The sequence below is a fragment of the Clarias gariepinus genome, chromosome 5, assembly GCF_024256425.1.
Source record: "Clarias gariepinus isolate MV-2021 ecotype Netherlands chromosome 5, CGAR_prim_01v2, whole genome shotgun sequence".
NCBI lineage: Eukaryota > Metazoa > Chordata > Actinopteri > Siluriformes > Clariidae > Clarias > Clarias gariepinus.
The window spans coordinates 10,841,095-10,862,595 of record NC_071104.1 but is presented as its reverse complement, the minus strand read 5'-3'; the positions used below and the strand labels follow the sequence as shown (position 1 = coordinate 10,862,595).

The window sequence follows — 21,501 nt, the reverse complement described above, 5'->3', positions numbered from 1 at the left end:
ACCTTGTTTTGGTTTATGTGATAAGGAAAACTTTTGCAGATGCATTAAATGTAGATTCTATTTCTTTTAATAATTACTCTTACTCATCTTCTATACCGCTTTATCCTGTATTCAGGGTCGCAGAGACCTGTAGCCTTTCCCAGGAGTCTTAGGGAATGAGGCAGTGTACACCCTGGACAGGGTGCCAATCCATCGCAGGGCACACACACATACACACACTCACACACACACAATTTAGGAACGCCATTTAACCTAACCTACATGTCTTTGGACTGTGGGAGGAAACCGGAGTACCCGGATAAAACCCACCAAGCACGGGGAGAACATGCAAACTCATGCACAGACAGGAGACAGGAATCGAGCCTGGCCAGGAATCGAACCCGGGCCCTGGTGCAAGGCGACATTGCTAACTGGGTTATTGTTACAGTTTATGCTTGATGTCATGGTTTTTATGTGTCTGGAATGTGTCTGTGGGCATAGTTTTTTCTAGTTTTAGCATATAGCTCGATAAGAGTTAACCACATAGCACAATAATGTGCTAATGAGGTTGTAATGTTTTCGCTACAGTCTACAGACATTGCAGTCCACAAACTAAACACTCATGGAGAATGTTCAAGCATGTATTTGATTTATGCTAAACAATTAAACAAGTAACAACAACAACAAACAGATTACAAGCAGCCTTAAAGTGAAAGACCATTAAAAGTGAAAGTAAAATTCTTAGATGAAAACAGCAGATTGAGCAATAAAACAAGAGAAGAGTCACTAAGCAGCAGACAAAAAAAGCTGGTACACAGGCCTCATATTTCATAGTTGTTATGAAAGTAAATTAAAACAGTAAAAAATAAATTAAAAAAAAGACTATACATGCTAAAAACTAGTAAATAGTACTAAATAGCTACTAGATACATGTTAATGCCAGGTTAATGCCTGCAAAAAAAAACAGAATAAAAAGTATATAGGGACATTGAATTATGTAAAATTGTATAATATTACTTCCACTAATACAACTAATACAACTAATAATAAATCTTTAAAACGGTTAAGTTCCATCTATTTAATTACAGAATATATATAGCCTATACAGTATATATTTATACATGTCATTTTAAAAGCGATGATTAAAAACACATGGATTAAAATAAATATTTGTAAATATTGCACTGTCAAACCCAGGCTGCAAAAATCTTCGATTTCAAATATAATTTCTATGAAAATGTAATGTCTACTTTGAGGTAAATGTAGAGATCATAAAAGTTTTTTCTTTTTTAAAATCAATGCCGAAAAAGTGACAAAGTATGAAGTCTGATTTATTAGCACCAGGTGTGTTCAAGCAAAAATAGAAGTGGTTATATCTGTAGGGAGTAGTGCAGCATGGGAAATTTTTATGTTGCCAACATGATGTCATTTTTACTGAAGTCATTAAAAATAAAGGTGGCCATATTGGTTACCTCAAAACATTGTTGCGTTCCAGTAACTTCTATGCTATTAAATTGTGTTGTTTTGCAATGTCCAGCAAAAGATGTTTTAGATGTTGTTCTGGGTTCTTTTATGAGCTTTTGGGTAAGTCATTGTACTCTTGAAGTATTTTTGGTGGGGCAGTCTCCTGGGAAGGTTCAACACTTTTGTAGATAATGGAACTCCTCGTGGTTCATTGGCGTCCGAAGGCGTTAGAAATTTCTTGGTGAGATTGATACATACAGTACTAAATGTGGCAAGAAAAATTTATCTCAGTTTTCAAAAAAAAAAAAAGGTTATTTATGATTTAGCTAGAGGGGCAACTACTTTTTCACATATAGGGCCAGGCATGTTTTTTCCTGTTAATAAATGAAATCTTCATTTAAAGACTGTATTTCGTATTTACTCGATGGGGATAGGTGGCTCATCAAGCTTGTATGTGCAGACCGCATGGTCCGTTGTGGCGACCCCTTGCCACCACCACCACCTCAATTTTGTGTTTACTTAGGTTATCTTTGTGTAATATTAAAACTTGTATGATTTTAGTCATTTAAGAGTGACAAATATGCATTTTATAAAAAAACAAACAAACAAAAACAAAGAAACTAGAAGAATCTATTCTACTTTCGATTTCAGATATAAACCCCTCCCTCCTGCACACAAGAGCTGCAAGAGTAAAAAAAACAGGAAAAGGAGCTGAGCTGCACACACAGAACAGCAGACAGAGACACAGGCTTTGGATTTTACTTTAAACGGCACTTAAGGTAGGCTTACTTTATTTAGAAAGGTCATATGTTATATACAAATAAACTCTCTTTCTCTCTCTCTCTCTTCTCTCTCTCTTCTCTCTCCCGTGGTCTGTCTTTTGTGCAAACAAATAGTTAAAACACATACTTTTGCATAGTTCTACTACATATCCAAAAAGATACAAAAAAAGCACCCCGATCACATTGTTGCTGTTTAATTTGGGATAACTAATTTCTCTTTTGCTATCCAGAAATTTACTTCCTGCTTATTTCTGCTGTGTCACCTTCTCTTTCATTCTTTAAAAAGCTATAGTATCTAGCACTAACACTGTAAATTGTGTAGAGTTCCTAATATGGTATTAATATCTTATTTTTTATAGAATCAAACATGGGATCATCACCATCCAAACCTGGTATGTAACGCAAACTGAATTACTAAAGTATTTACTTTAACAAATGAAACTGAATTACAGTAGCTAGGAGAATAGAGCAGTGCATAAGGATAATAGAGCACAATGCATAAGTGTCCGGTACACATATGTATTTCAGAAGAGGGCCATTGAGTATTTAAACACAAATCTTTTTTAAAGTTTATTATTATTATATTTAAAAAATAATGATTATAAACAGATATACTGGGCCTCAGCTCTGCACATGACACTTACTCCAATCTAGCACTTCATATATCGTATTTTCTAAATTTCAAGCCTTTTAGGTTCAGATGTAATGTAGTAGTGTTTTTTACTGTCATTTTAAGAAAATAAAAGAAAATAAAAGAAAAGGGAGGAAATAAATTTTTTTTAAAGTTTACATTTATTATGCTGTTTTTAATAACTGTGAGATTTGACATATACATAACCTGAAATGCAAAATATCTAAATATATAATAAGTTTTAAATAATAGTTTATTGGCTTACTTAATAATATTTATATATTTATTTCTATATTATGCATTTTTATATTATTATTATTATTATTATACATTTATATTCTTTATTTATTGTTTTTTTTTCTTTCCATAGAATTTAGCACAGTTCTGGGTGATAAACAAGTTGAAGAGGGATGTAATGTTATTCTTTCCTGTGAGGCAAAAGAAGAGGGTCTAGAAATATCATGGGAAAAGGATGGCCACAAACTGTATTGTGTGGAGGGCAAGCACAAAATTAAACAAATCGGTAAAAAATGTGTCTTGGAAATTTCAAAGCTTAAGGAGAGCGATGAAGGAAAATACACCATAACCCTGCGCAACATTTCAGGTTCAGAGTCGTGCTCTGCCATGGTCAGAGTCTGTAAGTAACCTTTTTTTTACTATTCATATTTTTTACCAATATTGCTTAAAATAATGTTAATTAAGAAGAAAATGTTAATAATAACTATTCCTACTTATACAAATGAGCCTGCTGCATGTAAAACATTACAAATATTATCATAATATTATATATGCATATATGTATATAATATTATTTAATCTTACAAACGTAAAAATAGAAAGTACAACTGTAAGTATGCCTGAAAAAGTATACTTTTTAATTATACCCTTTAATTTTGTTTTTAGTTATTAGGGTAGAAATAATTGTGTAGTCCTCACTGTAAACAAACAAATAACCTTAAATGACTGTAAAACACAACAGATTTCAATTTGTGTGCTTATTATGTAATTTTGTCAATTCCCAAAAGTAAACAAGCATTTCAAAACCAATCAGAAAATATAATTATGTAGAACTATTCAGTAAGATTTTAAGTCATCTATAGCAACATAACATAATCTGTTGAACTTTTTGCTCACTCTTCTTTCCGACTTTAATATTTAATTAATGTTGTTGGCATTTGTTTACATACAGCTCTGTTAAAGTATCTAAACAAATCAGATAAGGTCTGGACTTTGACTTCTTTATCAGATCAAATGTTGATTTACTGGGGTGGTGCTTGACATGTTGCACAACCCAATTCCAGCTCAAGTGAAATCAGGCCCGTAGCCAGCCTAGTGCAAGGGGGGGTTCTTTTTTTAAAAAAGTGGACCTTTTTTCTTAGCATTTTGTATTTGAGTATTTACTCATTTTGTATTTCATTTTGAGGATTAAATACTGCATTTTAGTGTCATGTGCTGGATTAGCTTTTCTGCTGGTATCATAATGTGCATGCTTTTGATGCACCAAAAATATTTACTACAATGTTGTCAAATTGCTTATCAAGATCACGTGCGACTTTTTTCACTTCACAAACACACCCACAGAGTTCAAAAGTTTAAAAACCACACTAAAAACAGAATACATTTAAGGAATTTTTACCGGAATATTATTAAACTACAAATTCAACTTCTCTCATCAACATGCTCTCTCATTTCTTTGTCTTTGCCTCTTCACTTTATTGAACTTATATAAAATATATTTAATATTCAACGAATTGTTATTTATATAGTCTATTAATTAGACGAAATATAATAAAATATGTTAAACTCAACCTTTAAAATCCCAGTCATATAGCATAATTCAATCTTTATTGGCATGTCGAGCATTTACAGTAGGCTATCATTTACATTCAGAACGTGAAGTAAAGAGATCAAAATGAGGAATATAAACAAATATAAAAATATTACCAATAATTATCTAATAATAATAATATACAAATATTACGGGGAAAAGACGATCAGTTAATGTACTTACAAGACTGTGGGATGGATAAAATTGATTTTTTGTGGGCTTATTTTATTTTATGTTTTATGTAACAATTATTAATGGTAAACTTCATTCGAATGCTGTCTACACCGCGTATAGACACTAGAGAGCATCGCCTATGGTTAATAGAATAATTTAATAAATTTACTAATTTAATAGAATAATTTATTAATTCAAAATAAAATGTTAATAAATCCTAATATTATGCATGGTCAAGCAGGTTTGTTTACGCATTGAACTCGTCGTTCTTTCTTTTCTTTTCTTTTTTTTTGATAGATTAACATTATTTAACATAATAAATTCACAGATCCAACAGATAGGCTACTGTCTGTTAATGTTTATTTAAGATGTTACAGACTTGTCATAGCCATTCAGACTGCTCAAGAAAAGGCACAAGAGAACTATTCTGTGTGTGATGTGGGGTTGACGATTAGCTACCACTTAACTAGCGTTAGCAATTTGATCTTGAGGTAGTAACAGACTTACTCTGTTTGGCAGTCTTTTTGAAAATATGTTCAATATTCTCCGATAATGACGCTGCTGCCTGCTTTCTCTTCCGTCTCTCCTCCTCTTTCTGACCCATATTATACATCGCTGGATGCCGCCGCACAGATTTAAAAAACGTCCGTTGCTGCGCAGGTTTGTCACGTCGCGTTTTTTTTTTTTTTTGTAAATTGTTTTGTAATAAAGTGGTATTTTAAATAATGCCCAACAATTTTAATCTGTCTCAAAAATAAAAAAAATGAAATAATAATAATAATAACAAAAAATTCTGGACCTTTGGCAGTGGGGGGTGGGTCGTTCGAACCCCCCGAACCCCCCCTGGCTACGGGCCTGAAATGCTGAACAGATTTGTCTCAAGAATATTTAAAATATATATTCTGAAAGTATATCAAAATAACACCCTACTGGTGATGAAACGCTGATTTTTTTTATAGTGCTTTGCCTAAAGCTTGTACTTTTTGAATTCATATTAAGGACTACATCATTGTTATATGTAACATGCCTCTTTGATTTGGGATAAACTTTTAAACTGCAAATGAACACCTACTGAAAAAAAAATGTAAGAGTACTACTTTTATATTAATTGTTTTAATAGCATGTTAACTTGTATGTATTTTGTACAGCGATAAATGAATGGAGGCCTGTAAAATGGAGGTAAGTCACAAAATTTTTCTTGGTATAGTGCAAAATATAACTAACATGCAGTTGAAAACCAGATATTTACATACTCTTCAGAAAAAACCCACAAACTTTTTTACTTTACTGTAAAACATTAAATCAGAATAAACTTATTCTGTTTTAGATCAATAAATAGTAACATGTTTTTTTGCACTTGTTAAATGTCAGAATTGTAAGGAAGAATTTTATGGATTTTTTTTTATTACTTTCATCAGTCAAACATTTACATAATATATTTCCTTATACTATGTATAAGGAAAATATGAACTGAGTTGGTAGTTATTGCTGCAACAGATATATTAAATATATATAAAAGTCAAAATATACACTGCAATCACAATTTATTTTTATCTCAGACAGGGAGAAATGTTTAATGCTCTCAGGACATTTAATATTTGTGATGAAGTCCAAGAGCTCCGCTTCCTCCTCTATGGACCAGTTGGAACAGGAAAGTCCAGCACCATAAACACCATCAAATCCATTTTTGAAGGACGTCAGTATGTCAACTGTCTGGCTGCTGCGGAATCTACTACAAGTCATACTCTATGTGTGAGCTCATATAATGCATTCCTAAGTGTGAAACCTCTTTAGACCTTGTACTGTATGCATGACACAACTAAGTAGGTAACTTTAAAAAAAGCACATCATCTTGTTAATTTTTTGCTACTTTCAGTATGAATGTTATAGATTTGCAAATGAAGAAGGATTGTTTCCTTTTGCCTTCAATGATATAATGGGTGCAGAAGGACAAGGTGGGGTCCGGACTGAGGATATCATCAATGCTTTAAAAGGTCATATGAAAGAGGGTTACACGGTAAGATAACACTTACTTTTTTGTGTGCAACAATTCATTTGGCTATTATCTATCCTAAATCACACCATATATAAATCAATAAAAACCAATCAGACTTTTGGGCTACTATAAGTGTTTTCTAGAATAACCAGTCTATTTGGAATATTATGCATTTATGCAGTTATATAGGGAACAAAAATGTTGCTTTACTCTTTTCTTCAGTTCAACCCTAAAGTTCCATTGTCTGAAAACAACCGTTATTATCATCAAAATCCCAGCCTGAAGGATCAGATGCACTGCCTGGTGTATGTTGTATCAGCTGACAAGATTTCCATGTTGGACCAGGACTTAATCGGAAAATTTAAGTATGTCAGAGAAACAGCTAGCAGAATGGGTGAGTCAAATTTATACTCAGTAATACAAACGTTTGTGATTTCCACAATTACATTTATATTTAGCAGGTGCTCTCAGGGTAAGTCTCTTTTGGCCAAAAATGAGCATGTATACAAGTATGGGTGTGGTGGCAAAGCAAAGTACAGTGGAACCTTGGATTATGAACATAATTTGTTTCTGGAAGCAGGCTTGTTTTTCAAAACACTCGTAAACCAAAGTGGATTTTCCCATAGGAAATAAAGAAACTAAAATTATTCATTTCACAGCCCAAAAAAATTAATACATACAAATAATTAAATAATTACACAATATGAAGTAAAAATAAAACAAATTAACCTGCACTTTACCTTTAAAAAAAGTACAAATAAATCCCAACAAATAAGTGTTTCTATTTATGTGTGCAGGTACTGTGTATGTGTGTGTTTGTACATGTCTGTGAAGCTAAAGTAAAAGGAGAGGTGGGATTAGCCCCTTCACTCTCCCTCTTCTCATCTTACACAGTAACACTTCCTCCTCTCTAATTTGAGTTTTTCTTTCTCTCTCTCTCTTTCTCTCTCTCACACACAGACACACATTTTGTGTGTAAATGTGAGAGGAGCAGGGTAGTGATGGGTCGTTCATGAACGATTTATTCTTTTTGAACGAATCTTTAACATGACTTAGATGAACGAGTCGTCTCGGAGAGTGATTTGTTTATTTTCTATTGGGCGCAAAGCATCACAACACCTCCATATGTTATATACAGGTAACAGAAATGAGTCGTTACCTTTGAGTCTTTTTGGTCCTGAGTCGTTTGTTCTTTTGTCACGTGACTCCCGTAGACGCTATGCAGTGCAGTACACAGGAAACAGTATTGAAAGATTCTCAGCAATGAGTTTTCAAGTCCCGAGTCATTCGTTCCTTGGTCACATGACTCCCATAGATGCTATACGGTGCAATAGATTCAAAAGAACGAACGACTCAGGTTGGAAGATATAAGAGGTGAGCTACTTATTCTGTTTATTATAATATGTCCTTAGTTACATTTTAATATCAACATAACTGGAACTATAGCCAAAATTTGTGTATGTAGACGTATTGGGGGTATTTTTATTGAAAACGCAACATTTTAATTTATCTTTGATCAAAAGAACGAAATGAACAAAACATGTACAGACATGCATACAAACACAAAATGAAAACTGTCCACAGTGTTATAGTTACCAGTACACATATGCACAGATGTTGATTATACCAGTAAGAGCACTAAGACCGAGCAGGGGAGACGATTTACCCACAATTCAGCAATGCAAGACAGAGAAAAAACATTAGCTCAGTTGTGATCACGTGACGCTCAGTCGTCGAAACAAGAAGCGCACACATGCTACATGATACTTGGTATTCGTAAACCAAGACTTATTTGTTTTCCAAGTCAAAATTTATTAGAAATCTTTGCGGAACACTGGGTTACTTGCAATCCGAGGTTCCACTGTATGAGATAATCAAAATCCACATTCTAGTGCAGTGCTACTCAGTCCTGGTCCTGAAAGATCTGTTCTTTACATTTTATTATTCGGAATTAATTAATTAATTAATTAATTATTTTAAAGAATAACACATTTTTTCACTATCAATTTTTTAAAAAGTTCCCTTTGGGAGGAAGGGAGGGAGAGAAGGATCTACTGTATCTATCTGCTGAAACGCTGGCCTCCCAGGATAGGATGCCACGGATAGGGTTCTTTAATGGCCCAAACATGTGGAAATTGCTTGAAGTGAGGTCAGGAATGTATGGGGTATGTAGCAATAATTCCGAGCCCTCCAATTACCTATAATGTGGGGTTCTTTGTTGACTACATCTTTTGTTGACACTGTAAAAGAGATCAGTGACTGCAAAGTATTAGTAGGGGAGAATGTATCCAGACACCACAAAATGGTGGTGTGTAAAATAACTCTGGTGGCGAGGAAGGTGAAGAGGACAAAGGCAGAGTGGTGGAAGTTTAAAAGGAAAAATGTTTTATAGTCTTCAGGAAGGAGTTAAGACAGGCTAAGGGTGGTCAGAAGGTGCTTTCAGTTGACTGGACAACTACAGCTAATGTAATCAGGGAGACAGAAAAAAGGGGACTTGGTACTGTATATTATCAGGAAAGGTCAAAGTGGACATGGAGACTTGGTGGTGGAACAAGGAAGTACAGAAGTGTATACAGAGAAAAAGGTTAGCTAAGACACACTGCACTGAGAGGACTGAAGATAGTAGACATGAGTACAGGGAGATGCAGCATAAGATGAAGGTATTGTAAAGGTGGCAAAGGCCAAAAAAAGAGCATATGACGACTTGTCTGCTAGATTGGATAGTAAAGAGGGAGAGGTGGATCTGTACAGGTTGGCATGGCAGAAAGATAGAGATGGAAAGGATGTGGAGCAGGTTAGAGTGATGGACCAGGTGGAGGAAAATTTGGAGAGGTGGAGGTATGCTCTGGAAAGCAGAGGAATGAAGGTTATCCACAGCAAGACAGAATACATGTGTGTAAATGAGATGTGTTCGGCTACAGAGAGCAGAGGTAAAGAGGGTGCGGGACTTTAAGTACTTAGGGTCCACGATCCAGAGCAACGGAGAGTGTGGAAAGGAGGTGAAGAGGCAGGTACAGGCAGGTTCGAATGGGTGTCAATGAGAAAAGTGTCAGGTGTGTTGTTTGATAAAAGAGTATCAGCGAGAATAAAAAGGAAAGGTGTACAGGACAGTGATGAGACCAGTGAGGCTCTACAACTTAGAGGCAGTGGCACTGAAAAAAAGACAGGAGGCAGAGCTGAAGGTAGCAGAGCTGAAGATGTTGAGGTTCTCATTGGTAGTGACAAGGATGGATAGGATCAACAATAAGTTCATCAGAGTTAGATGTCTTGGAGATAAAGTCTGAGAGGCCAGCGTGAGATGGACATGTTTAGGGGAGAGATTGTGAATATGTGGGTAGAAGGATGCTGAGGTTGGAACTGCCAGGCAGGAGGGCTAGAGGAAGACCAGAATTATTATATATATAAGCATCTAACTATTTGATTTAACTGAATTTGTCTAATTTAATTGGATTTAATTTAAAGGTGCTTGCGTGTGTGTAGTACAACAAAGAATACAAAAGTGTATAGTTATTAAAAAGTTAGCCTAAAACAGTATTGGTTCTAACGCTGAAGCAAACATGATTTTGTTTTACAATAGATCTTTTATGATGAATGTGTATAAATATACAGTGAAACCTCGGATTGCGATTAACATGGTTTGCAATGTTTTGCAAGACGAGCAAAGATTTTTAATAAATTTTGCCTTGAAAAAGAAGCAGGTTTTGGTTTACGAGTTTGTTTTGACGCCGAGCATCACGTGATCACAACTGAGACAATGTTTTTTCTCTTTCTTGCGGTGCGGAAGTGGGTCATTGTCTCCCCTGTTGGGTCTTAGTGCACGTCACTCATTGGTATATTTAACATTAAGGCACGCATTTTCTCCCTTAGCCTGTTAGGTGTGTGAGCGTGCGTAATTTGACACTGTGCCGGTTCACAAACACACTTTTTCTCTTTCACCTTTAGTGAAAGAGAGCAGCAGACAGGCGCTGAGTGGTTGTGTGCGTTTGTGAACCGGCACGGTGTCAAATTACGCGCGCACACACATAATGACAGGCCCAAACACACACACACAAACACACACACACACACATAGCGTCTGCGCGGATAAACGAAAACACTTATCTGTCGGGATTTATTTTTACTTTTTTTTATTAGAAGGTTAAAAATCCATTTTCTTCCTCAGCCTGTCGTTATGTGTGTGCGTGCGCGTAATTTGACATTGTGCTGGTTCACATACACTCTCTCTCTCTCGCCTTTAGTGAAACAAATTTTACTCTTACAAACAAAAATAACCTTTTTGGTTATAATGAGTTTAAAATAAAAAAAAAATGATACTTTATACTTAACAGGAAAAAAGCTATCCATACCTACCTGGCCCTATGTGAAAAGGTAACAGGACTGTGTTCATGATTCAACAAAAAGAAAGAGACTGGGCAAAAATGGCATCAATGGGAGCGTTCCAAGGTGAAAGCCACTGCTGACCAAAAAAGATCACAAAGGCACATCTCACATTTACCAAAAAACATCTTAATTATCCCCAAGACTTTTGGTCAAATATTTCATAAACAGATCATTTTATGAACAGAACATCATACCTACAGTTAAACATGGTGGTGGTAGTGTGTAGCGGTAGCTGCTTTTCAGCTTTAGGACCTGGACTTGCCATAATTGATTGAGCCATAAATTCTGCGCTTTATTTAATTTACCTTATGCCAACGGAAATAAATAAATAACGATATGAACTAACGCATGCAATGATACAGCTTCCAGCCGTGAATTCAAATAAGAAGCGGAGGACTGGTGATCTAATCAGAAAACAGACAGTGCAAATGTGCCCACTCCAGTTTCTGATTGGCTGATGTTGCCCCTTCCTCTAGTCTCTGGTTGGCTGAAATGGTTGCAGAGTTCTAACACTGCCCCAGTTCTTGCAAGTGGAGCTTTATGACATTGAGCGCACAGAAGAGAGATACAGTTCAAACACACATAAATGATGTTGTCTGTATCTTGGAATGTTTTTGAACCAGTTTCTAATTGGTCACTTAAAGACACTATTGCTAAATTGAAACCATCTTTATCTCCATATGATGCTTTGCATCCTAGATTTTTATTTATTTATTTTAAATTTGTTTGTTTTAAAAAATTATCGGCCTATCTCTGTTCTACCATTTGTTTCTTTGAGCGTTTTAAGGTGGCCCACAGTACCGAATCAGCCCTATTGAAAGTGTTAAATGACATCTTTTAAGCCACTGATACGGGGGGGATTCTGAGGTCCTTAGACTTATCAGCTGCCTTTGACACTATGAACCATTCGACATTACTAAATAGACAAGAGTCTTGGGTGGGTCACTCTGGCATAGTTTTAAAGTGGTTTCAGTCATTTATATCTAATAGAAAATATGTGGTTAGGCTAGTACAGTGGTTCTCAAACTTTCAAGCCAGCGACCCCTAATTGAAGATCGCGACCCCCACTATCAAAAACAAGCTGTTCACATTATTTTGACTACATTTACTATACATTAAAATATTTTTGGAATATTTTTTCGAATTTCTTTTTTTTTAAACACTCAGTTTAAACACTCACACTCAATCAGTAATATTTTTACAAATCAGAAAATATTTATTTATAGCATTTACTTGTAATACTGAAAAGTGTGTATTATAATCACAAAAAAAGACATAATTTTTTAATCCCTCTCGCGACCCCATAAAATTATTCTGTGACACCCAGATGGGTCGCGACCTCCAGTTTGGGAACCACTGGGCTAGTAGACTTCTCCTCGTCGACTTCTTCTTTCCCCTGTGGTCTTCCACAAGGCTCTGTGTTGGCTTCCACTCTATTTTCACTATACATGTTAGCTCTAGGCTCCATTTTTAGGAAACATGGGGTATCATTCCATTTTTATGCTGATGACACAAGAAAAATGATCGCTTGGCTATGAATGCTTTGTTATCTTGTTTAGATGATCTTGTTTTACTTTGCCTATCTAATTTTTATTTTTTATATATTTTAAATATTTTTTATATGTGTTTCTGTTTTGTTTGTTTTCTGCTAGGCTGTAATTGTGTACTTTTATTTTTATAATGACGTTTCTAAATGTACAGCACTTTGGTCAGCCTCGTGGCTGTTGTAAAAGTGCTATATAAATAAATTAAACCTAAACCTAAATGATCTTGAATGCGCAAAAGTGAGTTTCAGTATGCAAAAACGTGCTTGAGAGTGCATATACTCAGCAAAAAAAGAAACGTCCCTTTTTCAGGACTGTGTATTTTAACCATAATGTTGTAAAAATCCAAATAACTTTACAGATCTTCAATGTAAAGGGTTTAAACAATGTTTTCCATGCATGTTCAATTAACCATAATCAATGAATTAACATGCACCTGTGGAATGGTCGTTAAGACCTTAACAGCTTACAGACAGTAGGCATTAAAGGTCACAGTTCTAAAAACGCAGGACACTAAAGAGACTTGTTTACCGACTGTGAAAAACACCCAAAGAAAGATGCCCAGGGTCCCTGTTCATCTGCGTGAATGTGCATTAGGCATGCTGCAGGGAGGCATGAGGACTGCTGATGTGGCTAGGGCAATAAATCGCCATGTCCGCACTGTGAGACGCCTAAGACAGCGCTACAGGGAGACAGGAAGGACAGCTGATCATCCTCGCAGTGGAAGACCACGTGTAACAACACCTGCACAGGATCGGTACATCCGAATATCACACCTGCGTGACAGGTACAGGATGGCCACAACAACTGCCCGAGTCACACCAGAAACACACAATCCCTCCATCAGTGCTCAGACTGTCCGCAATAGGCAGTCCATGAGGAGGAGATGCACTGCAGTACTTCAAGCAGCTGGTGGCCACACCAGATACTGACTGGTACTTTTGATTTTGAGCCTCCCTTCATTCAGGGACACATTGTGAAACATTTTTAGTTTATGTCTTATGGTGTTGACTCTTTTAGTGTTCATACAAATATTTAAACATTAAGTTTAATGTGTACATGTGTTATAATAAAGAGAGGACAACACACATACAAAGACAAAATAAAGATGTTTTTACACGCGCACCCACATTGTCACAGTGTTAAAGTAAACAGTAAATGCTTGCACGGATGTTGACTATACGAGTGAGAGACACGCACTAAAACCGAGCAGGGGAGACGATTCCCACAATTCGAGAGAGAAAAAAACCGTTGGCGCATGTGTGCCACATGATACTTGGTTATTCAATCAAGGCACGCTCGTTTTTAAAGAAAAAATGTATTAATAATTTTTTCTCGTCTTGCGAAATGCTCGCAAACTGGATTACTCGCAATCCAAAGTTCCACTGTATGTTTGAAGTTTAATTCCTAAATTTGGTAAAAGCATGATGGAAGTATAATTTTTATATATTAACTTATTGTACAACTTTTTGGCGGCACGATGGTGTAGTGGTTAGCACTGTCGCATTGCACCTCCAGGGTCAGGGTTCGAATTCCGGTCAGGCTCGAATCCGGCTCTGTGTGCATGGAGTTTGCATGTTCTCCCCGCGCTTGGTGGTTTTCCTCCGGAAAGTGGAAAGACATGCAGATTAGGTTATTTGCCATTTCCAAATTGTCTGTAGTGTGTAAGTATATGTGTGTGCCCTGCAATGGATTGGCACCCTGTCCAGGTCCCCTGCCACCCTGAATACAGGATAAAGTGGTATAGAGGTCTAGGATGAGTGAGTAAGTTAGGGAAGAACGTTTTTTAGTATATTTGCAACTATATACTTTTCGAAGATTTTAATATATTTGTAATACCCCAAATTGTATATTTCTTCAATGGGATGGTCATCAGAGGACCATTTGTCTCCATTTAGCTCTGTCTTCCCTTGTCACTCCAATCTTTTGCATGTCCCCCCTCACAACACCCATAAACATACCTCTTCATCTTCCAGTTTAATACTATTACTTTGTCAGGCAGAATTTCCACTCACTTCCACTACACTTTTGGCATACTCTTCCCTCAGTATCGGGCCTACTCTGTTTTTTCTTATTATCTCTGATATTACAAAGCAGTTTGAATCCACCTCCAATGTTCTTCACATTTTTTCCCTTCCACTTGGTCTCTTGTACACACAGTTTATCTACCTTTTCTACTGCAACATATCATTTAAAATAATTCTTGTTCTGTGCATGTACATGTAAATATATTTTGTGGTTTTTTTAGTGACTGGGTAACTGACTTGTTAATCTGTGTACTGCCACTCTACAGGAATCCCTCAAGTGGTTTTCATGACGAAAGTGGACCGCACATGTCCATTGACAAAGCATGATTTGAAAAACATCTATAAAAGCAAAAAGATCAGAGATAAAGTAAGTAATTTTGCATGATTGAAATTGTCTAGGCATCACTGCAAAGATTCATAACTGCAGTTTTGAAGCAAACGAATCAAATTAATTATGTGTATATTTTTGTGTGTGTCCCAAGATGCGTGAATGCAGTAATATCCTGGGTGTGCCTGTGAACTGTATCTTCCCTCTCGTGAACTACCATGAGCAGACTCATGTGAATGAGAATATAAACTGCCTGATGCTGGATGCCTTAACACAGATTATAAATTTTGCTAATGACTTTGTGAGCCGTTCCAGAAACCAAATGTTACATCAGCAGGAAATTAATGAATAAAGAAATGTCACTTGATTTGAAAAGCAAAAAATAAATTCTGCATATATAATTGCTAACTGTTATTTAATTCACCCAATTAACCCAAATCTAAATGCAACAGATATTAACACATGAAACTTTTATTATTTTCAGGTTAACTGTATAACTGCATATAACTAATTATGCTGTAAATTTAATTAAAATTTACATTTTATTTGTCACATACACAGTCATACACAGTGCAATACGCAGTGGAATGCGTATACAAACATATGTAATATGTATATAAAAATATATTCAACATCTAAGCTTTAACAAAGTTACATTATATGTTATTCTGCCTCTTTTTTGTTTTGTTTAAAATTTTATATGGTTATAGAATTAACTGTACATAATTGGCACAGATTGAACAATTTACAATTTTGGTTAACAGTGTAATGTTGACATTGAGTTGCACTATACACACTGTTATAATCAATACACATTTCAGCTATTTTATTATACAATTGTAATATGCATTTTTTTATCATTGTACATTTTTCTTTAAAAGAAAAAAAATATGTATTTGCTTTAATAATCCAAATAAACTGAAAAATGCTTCTAAAATTTTATATGACTCATTTCTTGAAATAAACAATAGATTTTCTCTCCAAATACAGTAAAAGCAATGAATTTTTATTTCTTTCACTCACCAGAGCATGTTACCTACAGTATACAAAGTGGCTGGGCAACATTTCCAATGAACTGAAACATTTTTGATTGATTTGCCTGATTTTGATTGATTTGCCTGATGGACATTTTGAGACAAGTGTGTGTGTATATATGTACACACACACACACACACACACACACACACACACACTGGCTTGCAAAAGTATTCGGCCCCCTTGAACTTTACCACATTTTGTCACATTACAGCCACAAACGTGAATCAATTTTATTGGAATTCCACGTGAAAGACCAATACAAAGTGGTGTACACGTGAGAAGTGGAACAAACAAACATTTTTTTTTTCACAAATAAATAACTGAAAAGTGGGGTGTGCGTAATTATTTAGCCTCTTGAGTCAATACTTTGTAGAACCACCTTTTGCTGCAATTACAGCTGCCAGTCTTTTAGGGTATGTCTCTACCAGCTTTGCACATCTAGGGACTGAAATCCTTGCCCATGCAAAACAGCTCCAGCTCAGTCAGATTAGATGGACAGCGTTTGTGAACAGCAGTTTTTAGATCTTGCCACAGATTCTCGATTGGATTTAGATCTGGACTTTGACTGGGCCATTCTAACACATGGATATGTTTTTTTTTAAACCATTCCATTGTTGCCCTGGCTTTATGTTTAGGGTCGTTGTCCTGCTGGAAGGTGAACCTCCGCCCCAGTCTCAAGTCTTTTGCAGACTCCAAGAGGTTTTCTTCCAAGATTGCCCTGTATTTGGCTCCATCCATCTTTCCATCAACTCTGACCAGCTTCCCTGTCCCTGCTGAAGAGAAGCACCCTCAGAGCATGATGCTGCCACCACCATATTTGACAGTGGGGATGGTGTGTTCAGAGTGATGTGCAGTGTTAGTTTTCCGCCACACATAGCAAAAAAGTTTCATTTTTTCTCATCTGACCAGAGCACCTTCTTCCACATGTTTGCTGTGTCCCCCACATCGTCCAGAGTCACCATGGGCCTCTTGGCTGCATTTCTGATCAGCGCTCTCCTTGTTTGGCCTGTGAGTTTAGGTGGACAGCCTTGTCTTGGTAGGTTTACAGTTATGCCATACTCCTTCCATTTCTGAATGATTGCTTGAACAGTACTCCGTGGGATGTTCAAGGCTTTGAAAATCTTTTTGTAGCCTGCTTTAAATTTCTCAATAACTTTATCCCTGACCTGTCTGGTGTGTTCTTTGGACTTCATGGTGTTGTTCCTCCCAATATTCTCTTAGACAACCTCTGAGGCCGTCACAGAGCAGCTGTATTTGTACTGACATTAGATTACACACAGGTGCACTCTATTTAGTCATTAGCACTCATCAGGCAATGTCTATAGGCAACTGACTGCACTTAGACCAAATAGGGCTGAATAATTACGCACACCCCACTTTTCAGTTATTTATTTGTAAAAAATGTTTGTAACCATGTATGACTTTTGTTTCACTTCTTAAGTGTACACTACTTTGTATTGGCCTTTAACGTGGAATTCCAATAAAATTGATTCATGTTTGTGGCTGTAATGTGAAAAAATGTGGAAAAGTTTAAGGGGGCCGAATACTTTTGCAAGCCACTCATTAGTTATATATAATATATATTAGTTATATAATAATAAATATTACTTATATATAGTTCTAGTCATTATTATTGGCACCCCTAGTTAAGATGTGTTTTTAGCCTTCTAATAAATTAATTTCCAATTGCAGAAGCATAATTTGACAATGAAAATTGTAGAAAAATTAAACATTAAACAAAAAAATCCACGTATAAAAGCACCCAGACAAAATTATTGGCACCCCTAGCAATTCTGATAAAATAAATTTAAGTGGAGCATTGTTGTCATTTTTACTGTAGTTTATAAAGTTGATTAGAGTATCTAGAAACTTTTAATTAATAATTCCTGACTTCCTGACACAGAGGCCTACTGTCTCTTCAACATGGGAAAGACAAGAGAACATCCCATTCAAGTAAGCCAGATGTCTGTCGGCCTTCATAAGTGAGGAAATGGCTACAAGAAAATAGCCACTCGCCAAAACTTGGACCCATGAGCCCGGAGTAGCATGAACATCCAGACTATAAATCTAACAAAGAGGACCAACCTGCTGCGTCACACACTTGCTGCAGGGGAATAGCTCTTGTCAGCGCAATAGATGAGATGATCCACCTGGTTGAATGAGCCCTAAATCCTAGAGGGAAGTGAGCCCACGCGCCTCATAGGAGAGGGCAATATCATCTCTCACCCAGTGTGACAGGGTCTGTGTAGTGGCGGCCGCCCCCCAGTTGCGGCCCCCATAACATATAAAATGCTGCTCTGACTTAAGCCACTGGCTGGTGCGGTGGACGTAAATCTGAAGAGCACATACTGGACACAGTAAGTAAAGTCTCTCCTGCTCCGGAGCTGTAAAAGGTGGAGGACAGAAGGCTTCAAGAACAACAGGGTGCATGGTTGAGAATGGAACTTTCAGAAGATAGTTCTGGTGAGGATGCAAAATGGCCCTGACTAGCCCAGGGGCAAAGTCTAGGCAGTATGGGGAGACTGACAAGGCGTGCAGATCTCCAATTCTCTTCAGAGAGGTAATGGCCATAGAAAAACCATCTTAAGGGTCAGAAACCTGACAGACACTGTCTCTAGTGGTTTAAAAGGGGTGTCAATTAGACCTTCGAGCATGATAGATAAATCCCACGAAGGGACAGTGGCTCTAGTGGGTGGCCTCAACCGTTTAGCTCCACGAATGAAACGGGAAACTAAGTGGTGCTTTCCCATGGAAATCCAATTAACCAGAACATGGCAGGCTGAAATAGCGGCTACATACGTTCTAAGAATACTAGGGCACAAGTCCGAGGACAACTTTTCCTGCAGAAACTCCAGCAATAAAACAATTCGGCAGTGGACTGGGTCTACATGCTTCATCATGCACCAACTTTCAAATACATTCCATTTGAGGGCATAAGCTCTTCTAGTGGAGGGGGCCCTAGCACTTAGAATAGTCTCAATTATGCTGGCTGGAAGACCAGCTTGACTTAGTTGGTCCCGTTCAGGGGCCAAACGTGAAGGTTCCTAAGCTCGGGCCGGGGATGAAATGTTGTACCTCCAACTGAGACAGAAGATCTCTCCTCACTAGAATCACCGACAGTGAGCCGTCGAGGAGAGATATTAGATCAAAGAACCACACTCTGATCGGCCAACGTGGCACTATCAGTAAGAGGCACAAACCCTGTTGACGCCAAGACTCCCGGGAGCAGCGTTATCGGTAAAAATCGGTAATCTGGGCCATGTACGGGCCAAGGCGTCCAGACCCAGGGGAGCTGGAAGAGTCAGAGAGTAGTAAAGGGGACAATTGCTATTCTTGCAAGGCAAAGAGTTCCACCTCTGCTACATGAAATCTCTCCCAGATTGACTGACTACTTCGGGGCTTCCATTCCCCGTGTGAGCTTGACTGGACAGCACATCTGCTCCCACATTCATATGCCCTGGAACGTAAATCGCCCTGAGGGACAGAAACTGTGCCCAAAGCAGAACCTAGTGCGCTAGCTTATTCAAGCGGCGCGAGCGCAGTCTGCCCTGCCAAATAATATATGGGACAACCGTAGAGTTGTCCACCCGCACTGGGACATGGTAGCCTCTCAACGGCTAGAGGAAGTGCTTTAGGGCCAGAAATAGAGCCATCATTTCGAGGCAATTGATGTGCCGCGCGAGATGACCTCTTCAGCTCCCTTGGGCTGGACGGTCATCTAAGACCGCACCCCAGTCCATGAGGGAAGCGTCTGTTGTTAGCATCCTGCGATGACAAGATGGACTTAGAGTGGGACCCAGCATCAGAAACTGGGGTCTGAACCACATAAAAAGGGTATGAAGACCCTCGCGCGTAACCCTTATTGGGGATTGGCCCTGGAGTAAAACCCCCTGGTTCTTAGCCACAACTGAGATGCTCTTACAGTATGTGCAGATGGCCCCAAAGGTGTCACTGTGGGTGAAGCTGCCATAAAGGCTAAAGATCTCTGAAAGTGATGAACAGTCACTCTCTGGTCTAGCTTGATTTCCTTGGGGGTGTTAAGAATGGGTGTGGTAACCACTGTGCTACCCCTGGCCCCAGGGTATCAGACGTTTTGCAATTCTATGTTCAGGATATACAGTAGTCCTACCAAACATTATTTTAAAGCTGTTGCACTGTGACGTCATCCCTCCTACAGCTCCCTCAACAGCTTGTTCGGGCTCCTCCAGTAGCTCCAAAAGGCCAGCCGTCACCTGTCTGACGCCAATCCTTCACAGCGGAGCTCTGCTTAAAGAGAACAGGAGAATTTAGTAAAGACAAAGATAAATAAACTTTACAGAATATCTAGTTGTAATAAATATAAAAAATATTAGTAAACCTACACCACAGTGTGTGTAAAATACTGTTTTGGGAATTCTGGAATGTAAATAAACTCTGTGCTAATGTTAACCATTGAACTTTTTTAGCATTAACCCTGGTCTGTCTGTATTATTGTCTGCATTAAATTAACCGAGAATTTACTTATTTACCGAGATTAACTCTTACCTAAAGAATAAATAAATGCTAAATTTATCCAGACAAAACGCGATCAGACTCTAAAGGCCTTTTTTATAGAGCACAAACACTCTTCCTCGGGTAGTGCAACTTTTGTAATAGGGACATTAATAGTATTTTCGAAGCTTTAGTGTCTTTTTAAGGAAAAGAAGAGTGAGTTTGTGACACTGACAGTAAGCTGTAATGTTAACTCCAGACTTGGTAAACAGATCATTAAGTTATCTAAAGTTACCGCTGCTGGTGCTGCCAGTGATTTTTAAAACGGCCAATAAAAAACTAAACTGGAAAATAAACTGTAAACTAATTCCAAACAAATTTTATAAAATAAAACACCACTTACCGCGAATAGTCCATTAAGCCGCCATCTTCATCTCTGTAGTGCAGTTTGGTAGCGTCAGTTCGGCGGGGGTGGGTTGTTAAAATCACGTGATTGCAACTCAGCGCAGCTAAATTGCTGGCTTGTGTTTACGTGTTCTTGAGAACGAAGCGCCATCTAGTGGTGGAACCAGGTAAATGAATAAATAGGGCTTGAATCGGCGTGTTTACTATGAAATCTTGACACGCCTTTCTGGAAGGAAAAGGTCGCGTGAAGGGACAAGTCAGTAGCCCGGCGTAATTCTGTGAATGCTATCTCATTCACGGTGCTGCTCATGCTCAAATCCTTTAGCAAATTGGCCTGGTACGCCTGCAAGACCGCCATGGTGTGCAAAGAAGTGCCGGCACACAGCTAACGATAAGTGGCGGTGGGCGGAGTGGTAGAACAAAGCACATGGAGGCAGCGCTCCTGCACGTTCCCT

General features: G+C 37.6%; 1 protein-coding gene across 3 annotated transcripts; it reads left to right on the top strand.

The window, feature by feature from the left end:
- Nucleotides 1-1,471: 1,471 nt before the first annotated feature.
- LOC128524422 (interferon-induced protein 44-like) lies at nucleotides 1,472-16,064 on the top strand. Of its 3 annotated transcripts, none has more exons than XM_053496989.1 (10): nucleotides 1,472-1,563; nucleotides 2,095-2,222; nucleotides 2,585-2,617; nucleotides 3,227-3,493; nucleotides 6,007-6,037; nucleotides 6,418-6,610; nucleotides 6,735-6,875; nucleotides 7,077-7,248; nucleotides 15,072-15,172; nucleotides 15,288-16,064. In XM_053496989.1, exons 3-10 carry the CDS (start codon nucleotides 2,593-2,595, stop codon nucleotides 15,483-15,485), a joined length of 1,128 nt encoding a protein of 375 aa, XP_053352964.1. In that variant the 5' UTR covers nucleotides 1,472-1,563; nucleotides 2,095-2,222; nucleotides 2,585-2,592; the 3' UTR covers nucleotides 15,486-16,064. The 3 variants fall into 3 exon arrangements, with proteins under 3 accessions (XP_053352964.1, XP_053352963.1, XP_053352962.1); XM_053496988.1 differs by lacking the exon at nucleotides 1,472-1,563 and adding an exon at nucleotides 1,669-1,684; XM_053496987.1 differs by lacking the exon at nucleotides 1,472-1,563 and having other exon boundaries at nucleotides 2,071-2,222.
- Nucleotides 16,065-21,501: the final 5,437 nt, after the last annotated feature.

Bases quoted from the DNA above. Each gene is read 5' to 3' on its own strand.
- LOC128524422 (XM_053496989.1), top strand. From the start codon at position 2,593: ATGGGATCATCACCATCCAAACCTG. The intron at 6,038-6,417 runs GTAAGTCACAAA...TTTTTATCTCAG, and splicing joins TGGAGGCCTGTAAAATGGAG to ACAGGGAGAAATGTTTAATG. The intron at 7,249-15,071 runs GTGAGTCAAATT...GCCACTCTACAG, and splicing joins AGAAACAGCTAGCAGAATGG to GAATCCCTCAAGTGGTTTTC.